General features: G+C 40.9%; 1 protein-coding gene across 2 annotated transcripts in view; it reads right to left on the reverse strand.

Moving 5' to 3' along the window:
* Positions 1-4,495: 4,495 nt before the first annotated feature.
* map3k5 (mitogen-activated protein kinase kinase kinase 5) overlaps positions 4,496-17,472 on the reverse strand; it is a 122,827-nt gene continuing 109,850 nt past the window's right edge. Inside the window, exons 27-30 of one of the 2 annotated variants that reach the window (XR_007957027.1) lie at positions 17,184-17,296; positions 13,392-13,468; positions 8,774-8,923; positions 4,496-5,472 (exon numbers count right to left, since the gene is read on the reverse strand). Coding sequence is in view for 1 of the 2 variants with exons in the window: in XM_052025054.1 (XP_051881014.1) it covers positions 5,388-5,472; positions 13,392-13,468; positions 17,184-17,296 (275 nt within the window). In the remaining variant the exon portion in view is untranslated. The remainder of the gene's footprint in view (positions 5,473-8,773; positions 8,924-13,391; positions 13,469-17,183; positions 17,297-17,472) is intronic. The other variant, XM_052025054.1, reaches the window with a different exon arrangement.

Here is a 17,472-nt window from a genome sequence, read left to right on the forward strand (position 1 = left end):
TGCTGCAAGTATGTTTTTCATTGCACCTATACATACATTTACTTGGGCATATGACAATAAACTCGACTTTGACTCTGAGTGAATACATTTTACTTCATTTCAGTCCTAAATGGTTTACCTTTTTCTCTGGTACTATGACCATAGATAAATCCTCTTTGCATACAACTGACTGAGCCTCAAAAGAATTATTTAAGTTTCAGTGGGGCCCCTTCTTGTTCTTCTAAACTCCGTAGAATACAAGCCTGGTTTACTCAATCCCTCCTTGTGTAGGAAACAGAACACCCAAGAAGCAATTTGGTGAAACTTCATTGCTTTCCCTCTGTGGCAAACGTCTTGTTTTTTAGATAAGGAGACAGAAACTGGACACATTGCTCCAGCCTCAACAAGGTCCACAGTTTTGATGACAATGTTGGGGTTGACTGTTATTGAGATTTGTACTGCAAGTTTGCAGTGGGGAAGGCTAGAGTGAGTAAGTGCAGTGGAAAAATTGAGGCAACCAATGTTGTATTAGCCATTAGCAATGAGTAGATATAGAGAGGGCAAGAGGCCAGAGCAGGGGACCTGGGTGGATTAGGGAGTCTGAAGATGGAGAAATGTATCCACAGTTTGGAGTGGAGAAATGGATGCAGAGGCAAAGGCATTGGATGAAGAGCATAACATCATGTGAGGCTTGGAATTCATTGAGATGGGAATATCAGGGGATGAAGCTGAGGCGTCCACAGCGGACAATCCTTCATGATCAGAGAAAGAAAGGTCAAAAGGGAGAGTAAAAACAAACCAAGGGTGAAACATGCGATTGGGGGGGGGGGGGGGGGTGTAGGGGGGAGGGGAAGTCGAGGTCAGAGGAATGTGAAGGGGTTGAAAGAGTCAAAGGATTATGAGAATTCAAGATCATTGAAATTTCTCATCTTTGATGCCTGAAAAGAAGAGAAATAAGTGTTTATTAAAGCTTTGAATCCAGCAAAGGATGAAATTGAACTGCAGGCCTATAGAACATGTGAAATCAGATGTGAGTTCTAGGGAAATAAGGTTTCCCCACACAGTCACCACAGAAGTGGTGAGAATATGAATGTGAGAAGAAGGAAATGAAGTGTAGTGAAGGATGGCATGTGGTGGTCAGTGAAATCTGAATTGGTAAGCGTCCAAGCAGAGGATAAAGGAACATTATTATTATAGTCATTGAATTATACAGAACGGAAACAGGCCCTTTGGCCCAACTTGTCCATGCTGACCCAGATGTCTACCTGAGCTACTCCCACTTGTCTGTGTTTAGCCCATATCCCTCTAAACCTCTTCTGTCTATGTACCTGTCTTTTAAACATTGTAATTGTACAGACCTCTACAGACTCTGCTGGCAGTTCGTTCCACACACCCACCTACTGTGAAAAGGTTGCCCCTCAGTTCCCTTTTAAATCTTACCCCTCTCACCTTAAATCTATGCCCTCTAGTTTTAGACTCCCCTACCCTGGGAAAAAGACTGTGACCATCCACTTTATCTACACCCCTCATGATTTTATATACTTCTATAAAGTCACCCCTCAGCCTCCTATGCTCCAGGGGAAAACTCCCAGCATATCCAGCCTCTCCTTATAATTCATATGCTCTGGTAACATCACTGGGAATCCTTTTTGCACTCTTTCCAGCTTAATGACATCCTTCTAAAGCTGGGCGACCAGAATTGCACACAATATTCCAAGTGTGGTCTCACCCATGACTTGTAAAGTTGCAACATGATGTCCCAGCTCTTGTACCCTGACCGATGCAATCGCTTTCTTCACCACCCTGTCTACCCATGTCACCACTTTCAGGGAACTATGTACCTGTACCCCTCTGTCTCTCTGCTCTACACAGTCTCCAGGGCACTACCATTTACTGTGTAAGTCCTGTCCTCCTTTAACATAGCAAAATACAACACTTTGCACTTCTCTGAAATAAATTCCATCTGCCATTCCTTGGCCCACTTCCCTGGTTCATCTGGATCCTGTTGTAATCTTAGATTACCTTGATTAATATTGAGATTTTGAAGTATTTCCAGCATTGAGGTACTTCTATGAGTCATTCTCTTGCTTTGCAACATCTTTCCACCAACAGCAGGGATAAATCTTGTCAAATGTCCTGCTGACTGGTAGGAAGGGATTGTTCTGCCGTCTGTCAGGACCAGAACCTGAAAGAAGCATCTGTGAATCTGGACACCATCTTTGCTTTAAGCAGGCTCTTCTTCATTTCCAAGTTATTCCTTCAAAATAGCCTTCCCCCCTTGTCTCCTCACCTTTGATCCTGGACAAACATATATTCTCACCAGCCCAATCTTCCTTCAATAGATGCTGGGTCAACCTAGAAATTGCATCTGAGACACCAATACCCAAGCCTTAGTATGCAGCTGGATAAGAATGCAGATCTTGCTGCTTGCATGCCTGAGCAATGATAATCAGCAGGTAGCACAAAAATTATATGCTGTCTCAAACAACACTGGCAGATGTGTGCAGCTTGCACCTCACTCTCACCTTGAATGTTTATAGGCTCGATCAAATCTGAAAGCCTTTAACACGGATGTACTCTTTCATAAATCAATCTATTATGGTATGCTGGTTAGCTTGGCTCTATCTTAAACATTATTGAAATTTAGTGATATAAGATTTTATTCCATACAATGAAACCTGTAAATTGCACTGATTTACTTATTTTCAAAATGGTCATGGCATATGCAGTGAACGGTATCTCATGTGTGTGTCTCTTGAAGCTATTTTTCATTTTGACATGTTACTTTGACTAATTCTACAATCCTGTCAGCAGGGTCATGACTGAGAGACGATATCAGATCTATTCTCTGTTAGTAGGGCTTTCCAGTTCATTGCCATTATGTGGTCATTTTCCATTGACAGAGAAAAGTGATCTGATAATATGGCTACTGTGAGGCTGGAGTACAAGAAGACCCAGGCAAATTAGGGAAGAGTAATATCTTGCCATCTCTGGCTGGCCCCAAACTCTGAAATCCTGCACTTCATACTATTATATTTGATAAGAATGAAAGAAAATGGATTCCATGACCTTAAGTCACATGTACATAGACAAGGCTGCCACCTCTGGCTGGATGCAGTCTTAGAGATTTGATCACATAATGTTCTGCTCACATGACTTCTGAACATGTGATGCACATTCACATGACAGAGGATTATGCAATTACTACAAATACTAAAGCATCAGAGGAACTTTTGACCTCATCAAGGAACCTTTGGAAAGCTGAAGTCAACAGGAATCAAGGGAAATTTTTCCACTGCCTGGATCACACCTCGCACAAAAGAAGATGGTTGTGGTTACACAAGAGACTGCTGTGGGTTGTGGTTGCTTGACACCTGTTATTTTCTTTCCAGATGCTATCTTTAACTGCATTTTTTTAATCATAATGTCAGAATGGGGATGTTTGCTAATGATGACCAAATATTCAACTTCATTTGCAACTCCTCAGAAAACAAAGGTGTCCACATCTACATCTAACAAGACCCAAACAACATTTAGGCATGGGTTGATAATAAATGCAACACAAAAGTGCCAGGTGATGACCATCTCCAACAAGACAGAGACTAACATTCAATGGCATTTTCGTCACCAAGTCTTCCACCCTTGACATCCTGGGAGTTACTACTGATCAGGAGCTCAACTGGACTAGCCACATAAATACCATCAGAGGCTGGTATCTTTCTGTGACTGACTCAACTCCTGACACCCCAAGGCCTTTCCACTATCTACAAGGGACAAGTCAGAAGGGTGACAGAATACCCTCCACTTGCCTGGATGTTTGCAGCTCCAACTACACTCAAGAAACTCAATACCATCCAGGGCAAAGCAACCTTTTTCACAGGCACCTCAATCACCTGGTTAAATACTCACTTCCTCCAGCACTTGTACACCATACCTACAGTGGATACAAAATGCACTGTAGTTCCTCACCCAAGCCACTCCAATGGCATTTCCCAAACCCCAACCTTTAAGATCAAGAAGGACAAGGGAAGCAGGTCCAGAGAAGGAAAGAGTTTAGTTATGTGAACAGACTGAAGAGAAGCTGGTGGTCTTCTCCTCAGAACAGGGCGGGTGGTGGGGACATCTGAGATATTTAAAATCATGTAAGGTACATACAGAGTAGATTGCCAAAGGACTTAAGAACTGGGGGATAGAGGATGAAGGTGATTGACAAAAGAAGCAAACCACACAATGAATGGTTAATGTCTGGAATGTACTGCCACGTGTGGTAGTGGAAGCAGAGTCAAGTGTGGAAGCAGATTCAGGTGTGGCATTCTGAAGGGAGCTGAATAACCTTGTGAATGGAAAGAATTTGCGGAACTCTTGAGAAGAGGCTGGTGGAGCGGAACAGCTGAAATGCTCTTACATAGAGCCGGTAGACACTCAACATGCCAAGTGGCCTCCTTCTGTGCTCTAACCATTGTAATTCTGCAACTCCACAAATAAAACAATGACCCTGTAATAATATCCAAATGTGTTTGTAATTTTCTTTAATTTATTTCTAAAAGTGGCTGTCAAAGATTTTTAGCTTTAGAACAAGCCATTTGTGGCACAAAGATCAACAATGAACAGTGGATCATAATATGATGATTTAAACATGTTTCAACATCAAAGGGAAACAGGATTAACTGCATTTATACAATATAAAGCTACAGTATATAATTTACATTACAAAAACTGGGACAATTACGTATAACATTAGTACATTTACAAAATTTACTACAGTAATTCAGATTGTTCAACTGCAGAAAAATATTAAGACAACTTAAGACAGTGGGCTACATTCCAGACATCATAAAAAAGTTATAATATGTGCAGTTCTGCGCAACATACATTAACAGTAGTTCAGCAAAATGCCATCCAATAACAACAAAAAAAAAGTATAAAAACAGAATTTAGTGCACAATTGTTTCCCCCCATTTTTAAGAGAAAAGTTAAAAAATAGAACCCTAAATGTCATCAGATTTTGTGTTCTCAGCATAGAGTCTCACCCATTGGGAGCATACATACTTTGTAACTTCAGAATGTCTGCACATCCTTTATTTAAGAGCTGGCAAATCATTTACAGCCTGCTTACAGGTATCCATGTACATTCACTGTGGACAAGTGTCCCCAGTAGTGAACTCTAAATGTTGGAAAATTACTCCTTAAATACCAAAAATCACTTCATTGAACGTGGTTATTTTGAATAAAAACAACCAGCTAAATTTCTCAGCTGTTGGCAACACACATACATTTGTCAGCAGTTCAGATACAGAGTGCTTATTGCAGCAGACTCATAAACAACCTACATGTTTACATTGTCAAATTTATTTTAAAGTGCTAGTATTTCATTGAGAGATGCTCTTGTGTGTCCCATTACAAGTTCCTTACATGTGACCTAGTGGGGAAGTAGATTCATTTTTTTTTCTGTTCTCAACGATTGCTTTCCACAATTTGCAAAGCATTCCACCCCTAGAGAAGGGGAAAAAAAAACAATCACTGATCAATCAGAAAATTATTGGCATCCAATTTATGCAACAGTAGTATGTTGCAGAGAAAATAACCAATGAATATGAGATAATATAAATAAAATATTGCAACTGAAGTATAGGGACCATAGAGTTGCTACAGATTGGAAGTCAGTTTTATTCTTAGTCTTATTCTTAACGATTCAGAATTAAAAAAGACTTCCAAAAACACATTGCATAAGATCCTTTAGGTAAGGTATATTTACTAAATTACAGTAAACATTTTCAATGCATTGACACAAAGATTGAACTGAATGTTGCCACAAGGGATTCTGCAGAAGTTGGAATCTGGAGCAACAGACACAAAGTACTGGAGGAACTCAGCAGGTCAGGCAGCATCTATGGAGGGAAATAAACAGTTGACGTTTTGGGTCGAGACCCCTCATCAGGTCTGGAAAGGAAGAGGCCAGAAGCTAGAATAAGAAGTTCAAGTTCAGGGGAGGGGGAGGAGCATAGTCTGGTAGGTGTATGGTGAGTCATGGTAGCATAGCAGTCAGCATAATGCTTTACAGTGCCAGCGACCCAGGTTCAATTCCGGCCACTGTCTGTAAGGAGTTTTTACATTCTTCCTGTGTCTGCTTGGGTTTCCTTCAGGTGCTCTGGCTTCCTCCCACATTCCAAAGACGTATGGGTTAGGAAGTTCTGGGCATGCTATGTTGGCGCCGGAAGTGTGGCAACACTTGCGGGCTGCTCCCAGAACACTCTACGCAAAAAAAAGGTGCATTTCACTGTGTGTTTCAATGTACATGTGACTAATAAAGAAATCTTTAGGTAGGTAGGTGGGGGGAACTGAATGTTTTCTCACTCGTATATATTCTCAGATAGGAGACCAAATTTGGAACTGCAGGACAGAGGTAACTGTGCAGACACTGCATGACAATATTGGAGCTGAGAGGAACAAAAGATAGAAATATAGAATCCGTACACCTCTGTGCAACTTCCTTTTTCCTTCCCTCCATGGTTTCAAATTCTCAATGGAATCAATAATAGCAATGAGTCAAGGAGACACAATGAGAGAAATATTGTCATGTTTTTGACCAGGACATTTCAAATGCTTTTAAAAGATCAAGAATTTAAGCTAATCTAATCTGATAAGGAACTTTGATTGAAGCACTAACTATGTTTTTCCTTTCACAGATGCCACCTGATCTACTGAGTATTTCTAGCATTATCTGTTATTATTTCAAATTTCAAACATTGCAGTATTTTGGATTTTCAAATATTTAGTCTACAGGGATTCAAAAGGAAGAAGTCTGAGAGATGTAGCTTGACAGTGTGATTATTGTGACCTAGGAATTTGATCGTGTTGTGCTGTGCTTCTTTTCAGCATTATGCAATCTAACATTCCCTTTATCCTGAGGGAAACATGGTTCCAATCATTTCACATCAACTTGGAAAATTCCACCAGGCACCCAGTTTGATCAACATCAGTCATAAACAGGATGATGCCATTCCCTGTGCAATACTCCTCTTGGAGAATAAGTTAGAAATTATGTTAATTTATCCCAGGAACAACCACCATTGGTTGCTCCAAGGACAATCACACTTCACTAACACAACTCTCAACCCCCTAACTTTCCAATGCTTCACATGTTGTTCAAGTCTCTTGATATCCTGATGTTCTAAGCCTCTATCTCCTTATGCTCCAGGATCCTGATCCCTTGAATTTTCAGGCCCCTGATCCTCCTCGGCACAGGTCATTGGCCCATATCCTCAACACTTACTCAATCACCATGCATGCCCCCGTCCCATGCTTCCCCAGCGTATCCATCAGAACAGCTCCCTTTGGCTCATCCTGGACACTTCCCTTTGCTCCAGTTTGACCACAGGTCCTGATCCTCACCCTCCAACCACCAGTTCTTTTGTCTACCTCCTACCCCAACCATCATCTCAAAAGGGACATTTTCCGACTCTCATTCAGTAGTGTGCCTGAAAATTACAGCAGCAGGTCCTTGACTTAAATAGTACTGCACTGCCAGTACAGCACACCCATTTGGTGCACTAGCATTTCTAAGCAAATATATTGAAGGATTAGGATAGAAAGGACTCGGCAGATATAGAGCAACAGTTGGAAAAAAATAAAGGATGGAGTTTTTAAGTGAGGGATTACTGAAAGATATTTTGAAGCAAAATGGTGCTCAAAAATACAGAAAAGCACAAGTCAGAATCATTTTGTTAAATTTTGAAGTGGATTGATTGTTCTCATTCTTCCATAAAAAGCAAAAGAAAAAAAATACATTTTTGCTGGCAGTAGAAAAGGAAAAAATATTGGCCAGTTGATGGAAATTGATCTTCTTTGAATAATGTTGTGGGACTGGTAAACTATGCCTAGCTTCTGGAGCGCAGAACAGTTTAACACTTCAAACAAATGACTTTAATTCTAATGCTGCAGCATTTCTTCAGTGCAGCATTAAAACTCCCTATTCAGTTCTTGGCTTATTGTGCTCAAAATCAGAGGTAGCAATGCTCTCAACTGAGCGATGCCAAGCAAGCAAGAAGACTGTAAACACTTTGACTGTCGATACTCATTGTAGAGAAGGAGGATGAGGAGAGACATGATAGAGGTATACAAGATATCAAGAGGAATAGATAGAGTGGACAGCCAGCGCCTCTTTCCCAGGGCACCAATGCTCAAAACAAGAGGACATGGTTTTAAGGTAATGGGTGGGAAGTTCAAGGGAGATGTCAGAGGGAGGTTTTTCACCCAGAGAGTGGCTGGTGCATGGAATGCGCTGCCTAGGGTGGTGGTGGAGGCTGATATGTTGGCCAAGTTCAAGAGATTGTTAGATAAGCATATGGAGGAATTTAAGATAGAAGGATATGTGGGAGGAAGGGATTAGATAGTCTTAGGTGTGGTTTGAAGGGCGGCACAACATGGTGGGCTGAAGGGCCTGTATTGTGCTGTATTGTCCTATGCTTTCTATGGTACTAGGGAAGCAAGAAGAAATATGGACAAAACTCCTCCACTTTCTCCTGGGACCTGAAAATTCTGGCACATGATTTGCAAAGAAGCATACTTGTCCTCTCTGTGTTTGAAGGGATCCAACTGTGAGAGTTGAATTTGGGTGAAGGTGGATTTTAGATCCAGAGTTTGTATATAGGGTGGGGGAGGGAGGATTTAGAACTATGGAATACCAAGCCAATATATATGAGAGTTGAAACCGGTGCTTATGAATGGCATCACAGCTGCATTCTGAATAACAGTCATTCATGTGCACAAGACCATTTCTGCTGTCAAGCATCACCTGATTATTAATGGGATTGAAGACTTCACATGTCATGAAGGCCATAAGGTTGATGTGAGAAAATCCAATGTTGACACGAGTGCAACCAACAATGCCTTGACTTGTAGGAACTCTGTCACTCAGTGAAAAGTCTCCAGCCCACTGAGCCTCCTATTCACAAAGAAAGTCATGAATGTGCCGTTCCCTGGAAACACTGCATTTGTTATTTGCTTGACAAAAGTGTGGACAATCAGCAGGCTGATTAAACTGAAGGCTCCTTGCAAGCATTTGGTAGTATAAATGCACAGTGCTGTGGTAATCTTTACTATAATGATATATGCTACCCATGTTCCTGGTTTTGGCTGTAGGTTTTTGTGTCTGCAGAAAGGGCTATTCTACAAGCAAGGTGAATAGAGTCATAGAATTGTATAGGAGAAACAAAGGACTGCAGATGTTGGAATCCAGGTGAGAAACACGACGATGCTGGAGGAACTCAGCAGGCCAGGCAGCATCCGTGGAAAAAAGCAGGCGGTCAACATTTTGGGTCAGGACCCTTCTTCAGGACTGAAGATAGGAAAAGGGGAAGCCCAATATATAGGAGGGAAAAGCAGAGCAGTGATAGGTGGACAAAAGAGGGGAGGCGGGGTGGGCACAAGGTGGTGATAGGTAGATGCAGGTAAGAGACAGTGATGGGCGGGTGCGAGGGAGGAGGGAAGAGCAGATCCACCAGGAGATGGGTAAAAGGTTACAAGAGAAAGGAAAAAAAAGGGCTAGGAAAGGGGAGAAGAAGCATGGGGGGGGGGGGGGGGTGGAGGGAGGGGTTGTGGGGAAAGAGTGGGGATTACCTAAAGTGGGAGAATTCAATATTCATGCCATAAGGCTGCAAGGTTCCAAGAAGGAAAATGAGGTGCTGTTCCTCCAGTTTGCGCTTGGAATTCTCCTGGCAGTGGAAGAGGCCGAGGACTGTCATATCAGTGATAGTGTGGGAAGGGGAGGGGGAGTTGAAGTGACTGACAACGGGAAGATGCAGGTCGCGGTTATGGACAGAGCGCAGGTGTTCTGCGAAATGGTCACCGAGTCTAGAATTGTACAGCATAGAAACAGGCCCTTCAGCCTACCACGTCTATGCCAACCATCATGCCTGTCTATACTAATCTCACTTGCCTGCATCAGTTCTATATCCCTCTATGCTCTGCTCATTCAAGTACCTGTCAATGTCCCTCTTAAATGCTTTTACCTTCAGCACCTCCTTCGGCAGCTCATTCCAGATACCAACTACTCTTTATGTGAAAAATTTACCACTCAGATCCCCTATAAACCTTCCCCCTCTCAGAGAGTATTAGAGCTATAAAGCTAAAACAAAAACAGGTCCTTCAGCCTAACACATCCATGCCAACCAAGGTACCTACCTAAGCTATTCCCATATGTCTGTGCTTGGCTCATATCCCCCTAAACCACTACTATCCATGTCTTTCAAGCAATGCTCTCTAATTTTAAACACCCTACCATGGGAAATGCCAGAAGCATTGATACCCCAGAACACTGAGTCCTGCGCATCCCTCAACCATGTTTCCGTAATAGCTATAATATCATAATCCCATGTGTTGAACTATGCTCTGAGTTCATCTGCTTTATCTGCGAAGCTTCTTGCATTAAAGTAAATGCAATTTAGCCTATCAGACTTTCCATCCTGCCTGTCCTGCCAACTGGACTTGCTTGCACTAACCTCTATACCTGCTTCAACTTTCTCATCTGTTAGTACTTTGGGTCCCACCCTCTGCTATGCTAGTTTAAACCCTCCTGAGTAGCTCTAGCAAACCTCCCCACAAGGATATTGGTCTCCCTCTAGTTCAGATGCAACCTGTCACCTTGCGCAAGTCACCTCTGCCCCAGATGAGGTTCCAATGGTCCAAGTAACTGAAGCACTCCTGACTGCATCACCTCTTCAGCCACAAATTTACTTGCCCTCTTCCTACCTTCACTAAGCACGTGGCACCTGGAGTAATCCTGAGATTACAACCCTAGAAGTTAGGATATTCACTTTATAGGACCTCCTCTCTTCCTGCCTACGTCATTATTACCAATGTGGACCATGACTTCTAGCTGCTTGCCATACCTTTCAGAATGTCCTGCACTTTCTCCAAGACAAGGATGTTCCTGGAAACAGGGAGGCAATACACCATCTTGGAGTCTTGCTTCTGGCTACAGAAATGCCTGGTTTGCAGGTTTCAGACATTTGATATCCCCTCCTCAGAACATCAGCAATTCATCACCCATCATGGCTTGTCTAGCAGGCACTCACCTGTGACCCACTGCCACCATTGGAACTACTGCTTTAATTGCCCTGCAATCTGAAGCCACCATACAAGGCAAAAGCTTCTAACTGTCATTAACAGCATCTACACTGAATTGAAAGGAAAAGGAGCAGCGTTCCATGTGTAAGTAGGCATCATTAGCTTAAGTAGATCGGTACAACATTGTGGGCCATAGGGCCTGTTCCTGTGCTGTACTGTTCTATGTTCCAGCAACAGCAATAGAGGGGGCACCATTATGCAGTACTAGGGTACTGAAAAGGTGGGCAAAATGGAAGCAGAGGGGTTTCACATGCCAAAAGGAAAATAATGAAATTTGTCTGTATATTACTTTCAAGACACTGGCAACATATTTCAGTGTGCAGAGAGAAGTCAGAGTGATCAGGCAGCTGCTGCCATTGCTCCACTGCTGTGATACCTCCCCTTTTGTGTCTGATAGTCTCATGCATTTCAGAGTAACATGCTGGAGACTGACTGTGATTGCTGCTAGATGTTGAGGGATGCCGTCCAAATGAAAAGGATTACCACACCGTAGTGCAGCAAATGGTTGTGAAATAATTCACCTAATGCCATAGCCCTCATGGTATTCTGCCAATGAATGAGTTTGACCTTCAATGTTTGACCTTCACCCCCAAGCAGATTCCTAGCTTGGGGGTTCTTCTTTCCTGCTTGATGTGCAGTATCTATACTTACAATGGCAACCTCTGTTGGCGAGATACCTCCTAAGAGAGGTTGAAGAATATAACCGAGGTCACATGGTGAAATAAAACATCTGTCTGTTACTGTTCATTCTCTTGGAGCCATGCTTTATGAATGGGATTAATAGCAACAGGATTAGGTGAGAAAACACCAGGCAGACAGCAATAGACATGCTCTTGACTTTGGGAAATTGTCGGGGATGCTAAATCGGGATCACAATTAGAATTGCCCACTCCAATTTCACCTTGAAGTGACCACTGATTTTACTTCAGGTAAAATTAATTTTGGGTCATGCATCATTTTCACCTCAGTGATAAATGATGCAATTTCCAAGCAATAATGAATTATATAGCATGAGAATAATATTCAACTCAAACGGTATGCGTATACAGCACAGACTTCCAAAATGTGCCTTATATCTTTGTCCTGCAAGTGATTATGAAATCCACTGTGCATATTTGCGGAGTGTAACGTGGTTCAGGTGAACATGCCAAACAAATAGAAAGTTGGTATTGAGTCAATGTGCTGCCTGATATGACAAACCACATCATGAAGTTTGGAGATCCAGAAAACAGATTTTACCCCAGAAAAGCAGACTATCAGGTGTTGCATTTCTCCTTATGATGTTTTCCACTTTCTATGCCTCTTCTCTTGTGTGTCTGTGAAACTCTTCTATCTTCCATGATTTCAAATGTACATCCACTCATTTTAATTCTATGGACCTCGGCAACATTTTGGACTTCTGTCTCCCATCTGGCAGTAGGTCAAATGGACCGAATGGACACCAGGTGATTGGAAGCACCAATGGTAGGAGGCTCCAGCAATCAGATGGAATGGGAGTTGGGGGAGAAAAAACTGAGGCAGATTGACTGAAGGTTTTTCCCGAGGAATCGACAAAGGTTTAGGGTGGGAAGGGAGGAGAAAGAAATGGATGGGTAGAAGAATTTCTGTTTCTCCTTGCTCAAAGGGGGTCCTGAAACATCAACTTCTCTCATGTAGATAGCATTTCCTACCCAAGTCTTCACTCCTGGTTTGCTGATAGCTGGGTAGCAGAGCAAAGTTTGAATTGGGCTGTCAACTGTACTGTTGAACCTGATTTAAATATTTCAATAAAGTGTGTCTTGCCTCTCTAGGATGGAATGCCTGGCCCCCAATTGTCTGTCACCATAAAATAAGTGGATTGAGCTGTGTTTAAAGAATTAGACTTTTTAATTCCTCCAACCCTCTCATGCCTGCTGTGGGGAAGTTAATATTAAGACAAATAACTTTTCAAGTGTACTGTTTAATACTTCAAAAAATAATCTATATGAAGATTACTACAATGATAAGCAACTGCATGGTAATGTAAACACTAATTTGATAAATTTGTTAAGAAGATGGAAAGATGAAATTTCTTTTAAAGTGATTTAATGGATGCTTACCCACCTGCTATGGGAACATTAGAATTAATTTTAAGTTTGCCAGTAACAGGAATTCAGAGCAGGTTGAATTAAGTAAAATTCATGATGTGCAGGGAAGCCATTTTCATTTAATTGCACTGATATTCCTTCCCTTACCTCCCTGACTCCACTGTTCCTAACCATTGCCCCCGACTAATTAAACAGACAAAGAGTAAACAAAGCAATTACCTTAACCTCAAGCATTTCAGATCATCTCTTGTCATGTAGTTGAGAACATCCGTCAGATTATAATCATCTGCCACAAACTGAGTGAGGTAAGAAAAAAAAAACTTTATGGCCACAAGAAGGTAACTTAACTTGCTCTATATCATATTTGTGAATGACAAACATACTGTATTTGGAATGTATAAACCACAATTAACAATAAGTTTGCATTTTTTTTAACCTGAGAGCAGATCTATACATTCCAAAGTGAGTGTGTTTTACTTGAATGGTAGATTTGAGGCAAGGGAAACTGTAAAATAATTGTATAAACAATAATAATGATCTCAATTTGGCACCTTCCTTGGTCAAATCTGAGAGGATCCATTTCCTTCACCACTTCACCAGCAACAGTCATTTCAGTGTGTGTACCTGAGTTCATCAACATTAGGCAGGTTTGCTGATTGAATAGTTAAAACTGGAAAATGAATTTCAGCATAGGCAAATCTGTGGTCACCACAATGGAACTAAAAAGGATAAAACAATGTACTTTCCAAATAGGAAGAAGCTTAATGAAGTAGGGGTCCTTAACTGAATGTTATGTTATCATGAACATGAACAGAATAATCATCGCAAAGGCTAAAGGAATGTTGGCCTTTATATCTAGTAACCAAGAATAGGAGGAGATTGGAGATAACTACAACTGTCAGGAGTACAAGTTAGACCACACCAGAAAGATGAGACATTTCTCAGCATTGCACCTCAAGAAGAATATTTTGTCCTTAGACTGAAATTTACCAGAATTATAACTCAACCACAGGGTTAAATTGCAAGAATAAATGAATGAAACTAGAAATTGACTCCCTGAAATTTAGAAGAATGAGTAATCTGACTGTATTTTCAAAAGTGGGAAAAATGCTGGATTCTATTATAAGGGTTGAGATAATGCAACACTCAGAAAATATTCAAGTGGAAAATATCTAAACACTTGGGATTAGACAGAGTCAATGTGGATTTCTGAAAGGGAAGTTGTGTTTGAAAAACCTACATAAGTTTTTTGAGCATGTAACTATTAAGATGTTGTATACTTAGATATTCAAGAAGCTTTTGATAAAGTGCCACATAACAAAATACATGGTATTGGGGTAATATAATGGCATGGATGGAACACAGAATGACAGACAGAACTCACAGAATAGGATTTTTGTTTTCCTCACTGTGGCAAGTATTAACTAATTGGGTACTGCAGGATCAGTGCTTGTGCCTCAACCTATATAACATGGATGTGGGAACCAAATGTAATATTCCAAAGTTTGCCAATGACACTAAAATGGATGGCATTATAAAGTATGATGAGGATGCGAAGAGGCTGCAAGGTGACATAGATAGATTGAGTGAGTGGTAAAAACATGACAGATGCCGTCTAATGTTAATAAACGTGAAGTTATCCAGTTTAGTAGGAAAACAGAAAAGCCCCATATTATTTAAATGATGTTAGATTGGGAAGTGTTGATATACTAAGAGAGTTGAGTGTGCTTGGACATAAGTCACTGGAAGCAAACAGACATGGCAAACAGTTAAAAAGACAAATGAAATGTTGCCGTTCATGCTTTGTTACAATTGTACAGAGTGTTGGCGAGACCACACTTGAATGTTGTGTTCAGTTTTGGTCTTCTTACCCAAAGGAGAATATACTTGCCAAAGAGGGAGTGCAGTGACAGTTTACGCGACCGATTCCATGGTGCAAGAAGCTGACTAGGTTTGTATTCACTAGAACTTAGAAGAATAAGAGGGGATGCAATTGAAAGTTATAAAATATAGACATGGTCAGACAGACTGAATGTGGATAAGATGTTCCCCCTGGTTGGTTTGTCTAGAAAAAGAGATAACTGTCTCAGGTTACACAGCAAGAGATTTCAGACTGAGGTGAAGAGAAATTTCTTTGGAATAGGTAAATGTAACTCAGTGCGAAGTAGGACATGAACAGCAGAGTTTTTGATTACCACAGGGATAAGGAGGGTAGAATAAGTAAGCCGGAAGTATGCTGAAAAAGTCACGCCTTTACAGATAACTGAGACATTGATAAGGGCTTAACAGCAGATGAGCTGCAGACACGGTTTATCGTCCAAAGAGGCCACATGGGTAGAAATGGTGCCTTGTACTTTAGGATGTGTGAACACTGCAAACGTTTAGACCGATAACACAATGAATGTAAAGACTGAACAACACTACAGATGTAAAGAAAGCCATGCACTGTTTTTGTATTTCTTGTGTTTATTTTTTACGAACAACGTTTATTTTGAAATTTAAAAAATGAGTCGTGGAGCTATGTGTTATGGAGATGGAAATAGGCAACCTTTAAAGTAGAGTGAAGCTCACTTTGCAGATGTGTCCAATCTAATAAAAGACTCTTATCATAGAATCGTGGAAATCCATGGCACAGATGGGCAATTAGCCTATCGTGCCTGTGCTAGACAAAAAGGATAAATTCACATTACCCCCATTTCCCAGCATTGTAGATCATGATTCATCGAGATATCGCCTTTAATGCAGCGAGGGTTTCTGTCTCCACCACCCCATCACGCAGTAAGTTCTATGCTGTACTGTTCTATATTGTAAATTTCAGACTCCCACCACCCACCCCCCTAGGTGAAGAAAATTTTCCTTAATTTTCCAATAATTCTACCAAGTAATTTAAATCTATGCCTTTTTTTTTTGTTGATCTCTCTGCTGAAGCAGCATAGGCAGTTTGGATGTAAATCTCATATGCATCCTCTGTAGTGCCATCAAATCATTCCAGTAGTTGATGATCAGAACTGGACAGAATACTGTAACCACAGCTAAAGAAGCATTTCATACAGATCACACATAACCATCCTGCTTTTGTTTTCTCCTTTGATAAAAGCAAGTATCCCAAATATCTTGTAAGTCACCATGTCCAGTTTTAAAGATGCTTGACTCCTTAATATGTGTACTCTTAACTTGAGAAAGTGGTTAATAAGCATACAAACTGTTAGACTTTATCAACAGAGTTATAGCGTATAAAATCAGGGAAGGCATGCTGAATCTCTACAAAACACTGGTCCAGCCTCAGCTGAATATTATGTTCAATTGTGTTTGCCACATTATAAGGAAGATGGGAAAGTATCAGAGAAGTCCAGAAAAGGTTTATGAGAATGGTTTCTGGAATGAGTGACTACAGTTACAAGAAAGATTGGAGGAACTGGGATCGTCTTTGAAGAAGAGAAGATCGACAGGAGATTTGATAGAAATATATAAAATGATAAAGGGTATGAACGAAATCGATACCAGGAAGATCACAGGTATAAAATAAAGGGTAAGAGAATTAAAAGAGACATGAAGAAAAACTTTTCTCTACATGGCATGTGATTGGATTCTGGAATGCACTGCCTGCAGATGTGGTGGCAGCAGGTTCCACTGTTGCCTTCAAGAGGGAATTGGATAGCTATGTGGTGCAGAAGAATGTGCAAGGTTACAGAGCAAGGGCCTGTGCTTGGAACTAAAAAAAAGCTCTAGTGGAGAGCCTGCGTAGACAGTGATGGGCCAAATGGCCTCTTTCTCTGCTATAAACATTATATGTCTGTATCATCCTCATTTTCTGTGAAGATAGATGTGAAGTACTCATTTAGAAATGCACACGACTTCTGTCGCCACACACGGGTTACCATTTTGCTTGGTAATAGGTCCTACTCTTTCCTTTGTTATCATCTTTCATATGTATCATGATTTGCAACGTTAAGGAAACCCTCTCTCTATGCAGCTGAATAGTGTACTTCATAAACAGTTGACCTTTCTTACCTTATCTATTGTATCTTCATCAGCTCCATGTTCTTTCAACCAGCTAATAAGTTCAGGGTCTCCAGAGTTTACTGGAGAAGAATCATAGTGACATACTGACAGAATAGGTAAGTCTATAAAAATAAGATGAAAGTAAACAGGAACTTAATGAATGAAGTTAACAGTAGCACAACATGACAGATCAAAATCTTTCTTTATACCGTGAGGGCTTGCTTCAGATGAATCAAGAAATGCATTTTTTGAAAAAAAGATGTAAGAGAACAAGATTGCAATATCAAAGGTGCAAAGC

This window comes from Pristis pectinata, chromosome 10 (assembly GCF_009764475.1).
Source record: "Pristis pectinata isolate sPriPec2 chromosome 10, sPriPec2.1.pri, whole genome shotgun sequence".
NCBI classification, from domain to species: Eukaryota; Metazoa; Chordata; class Chondrichthyes; order Rhinopristiformes; family Pristidae; genus Pristis; species Pristis pectinata.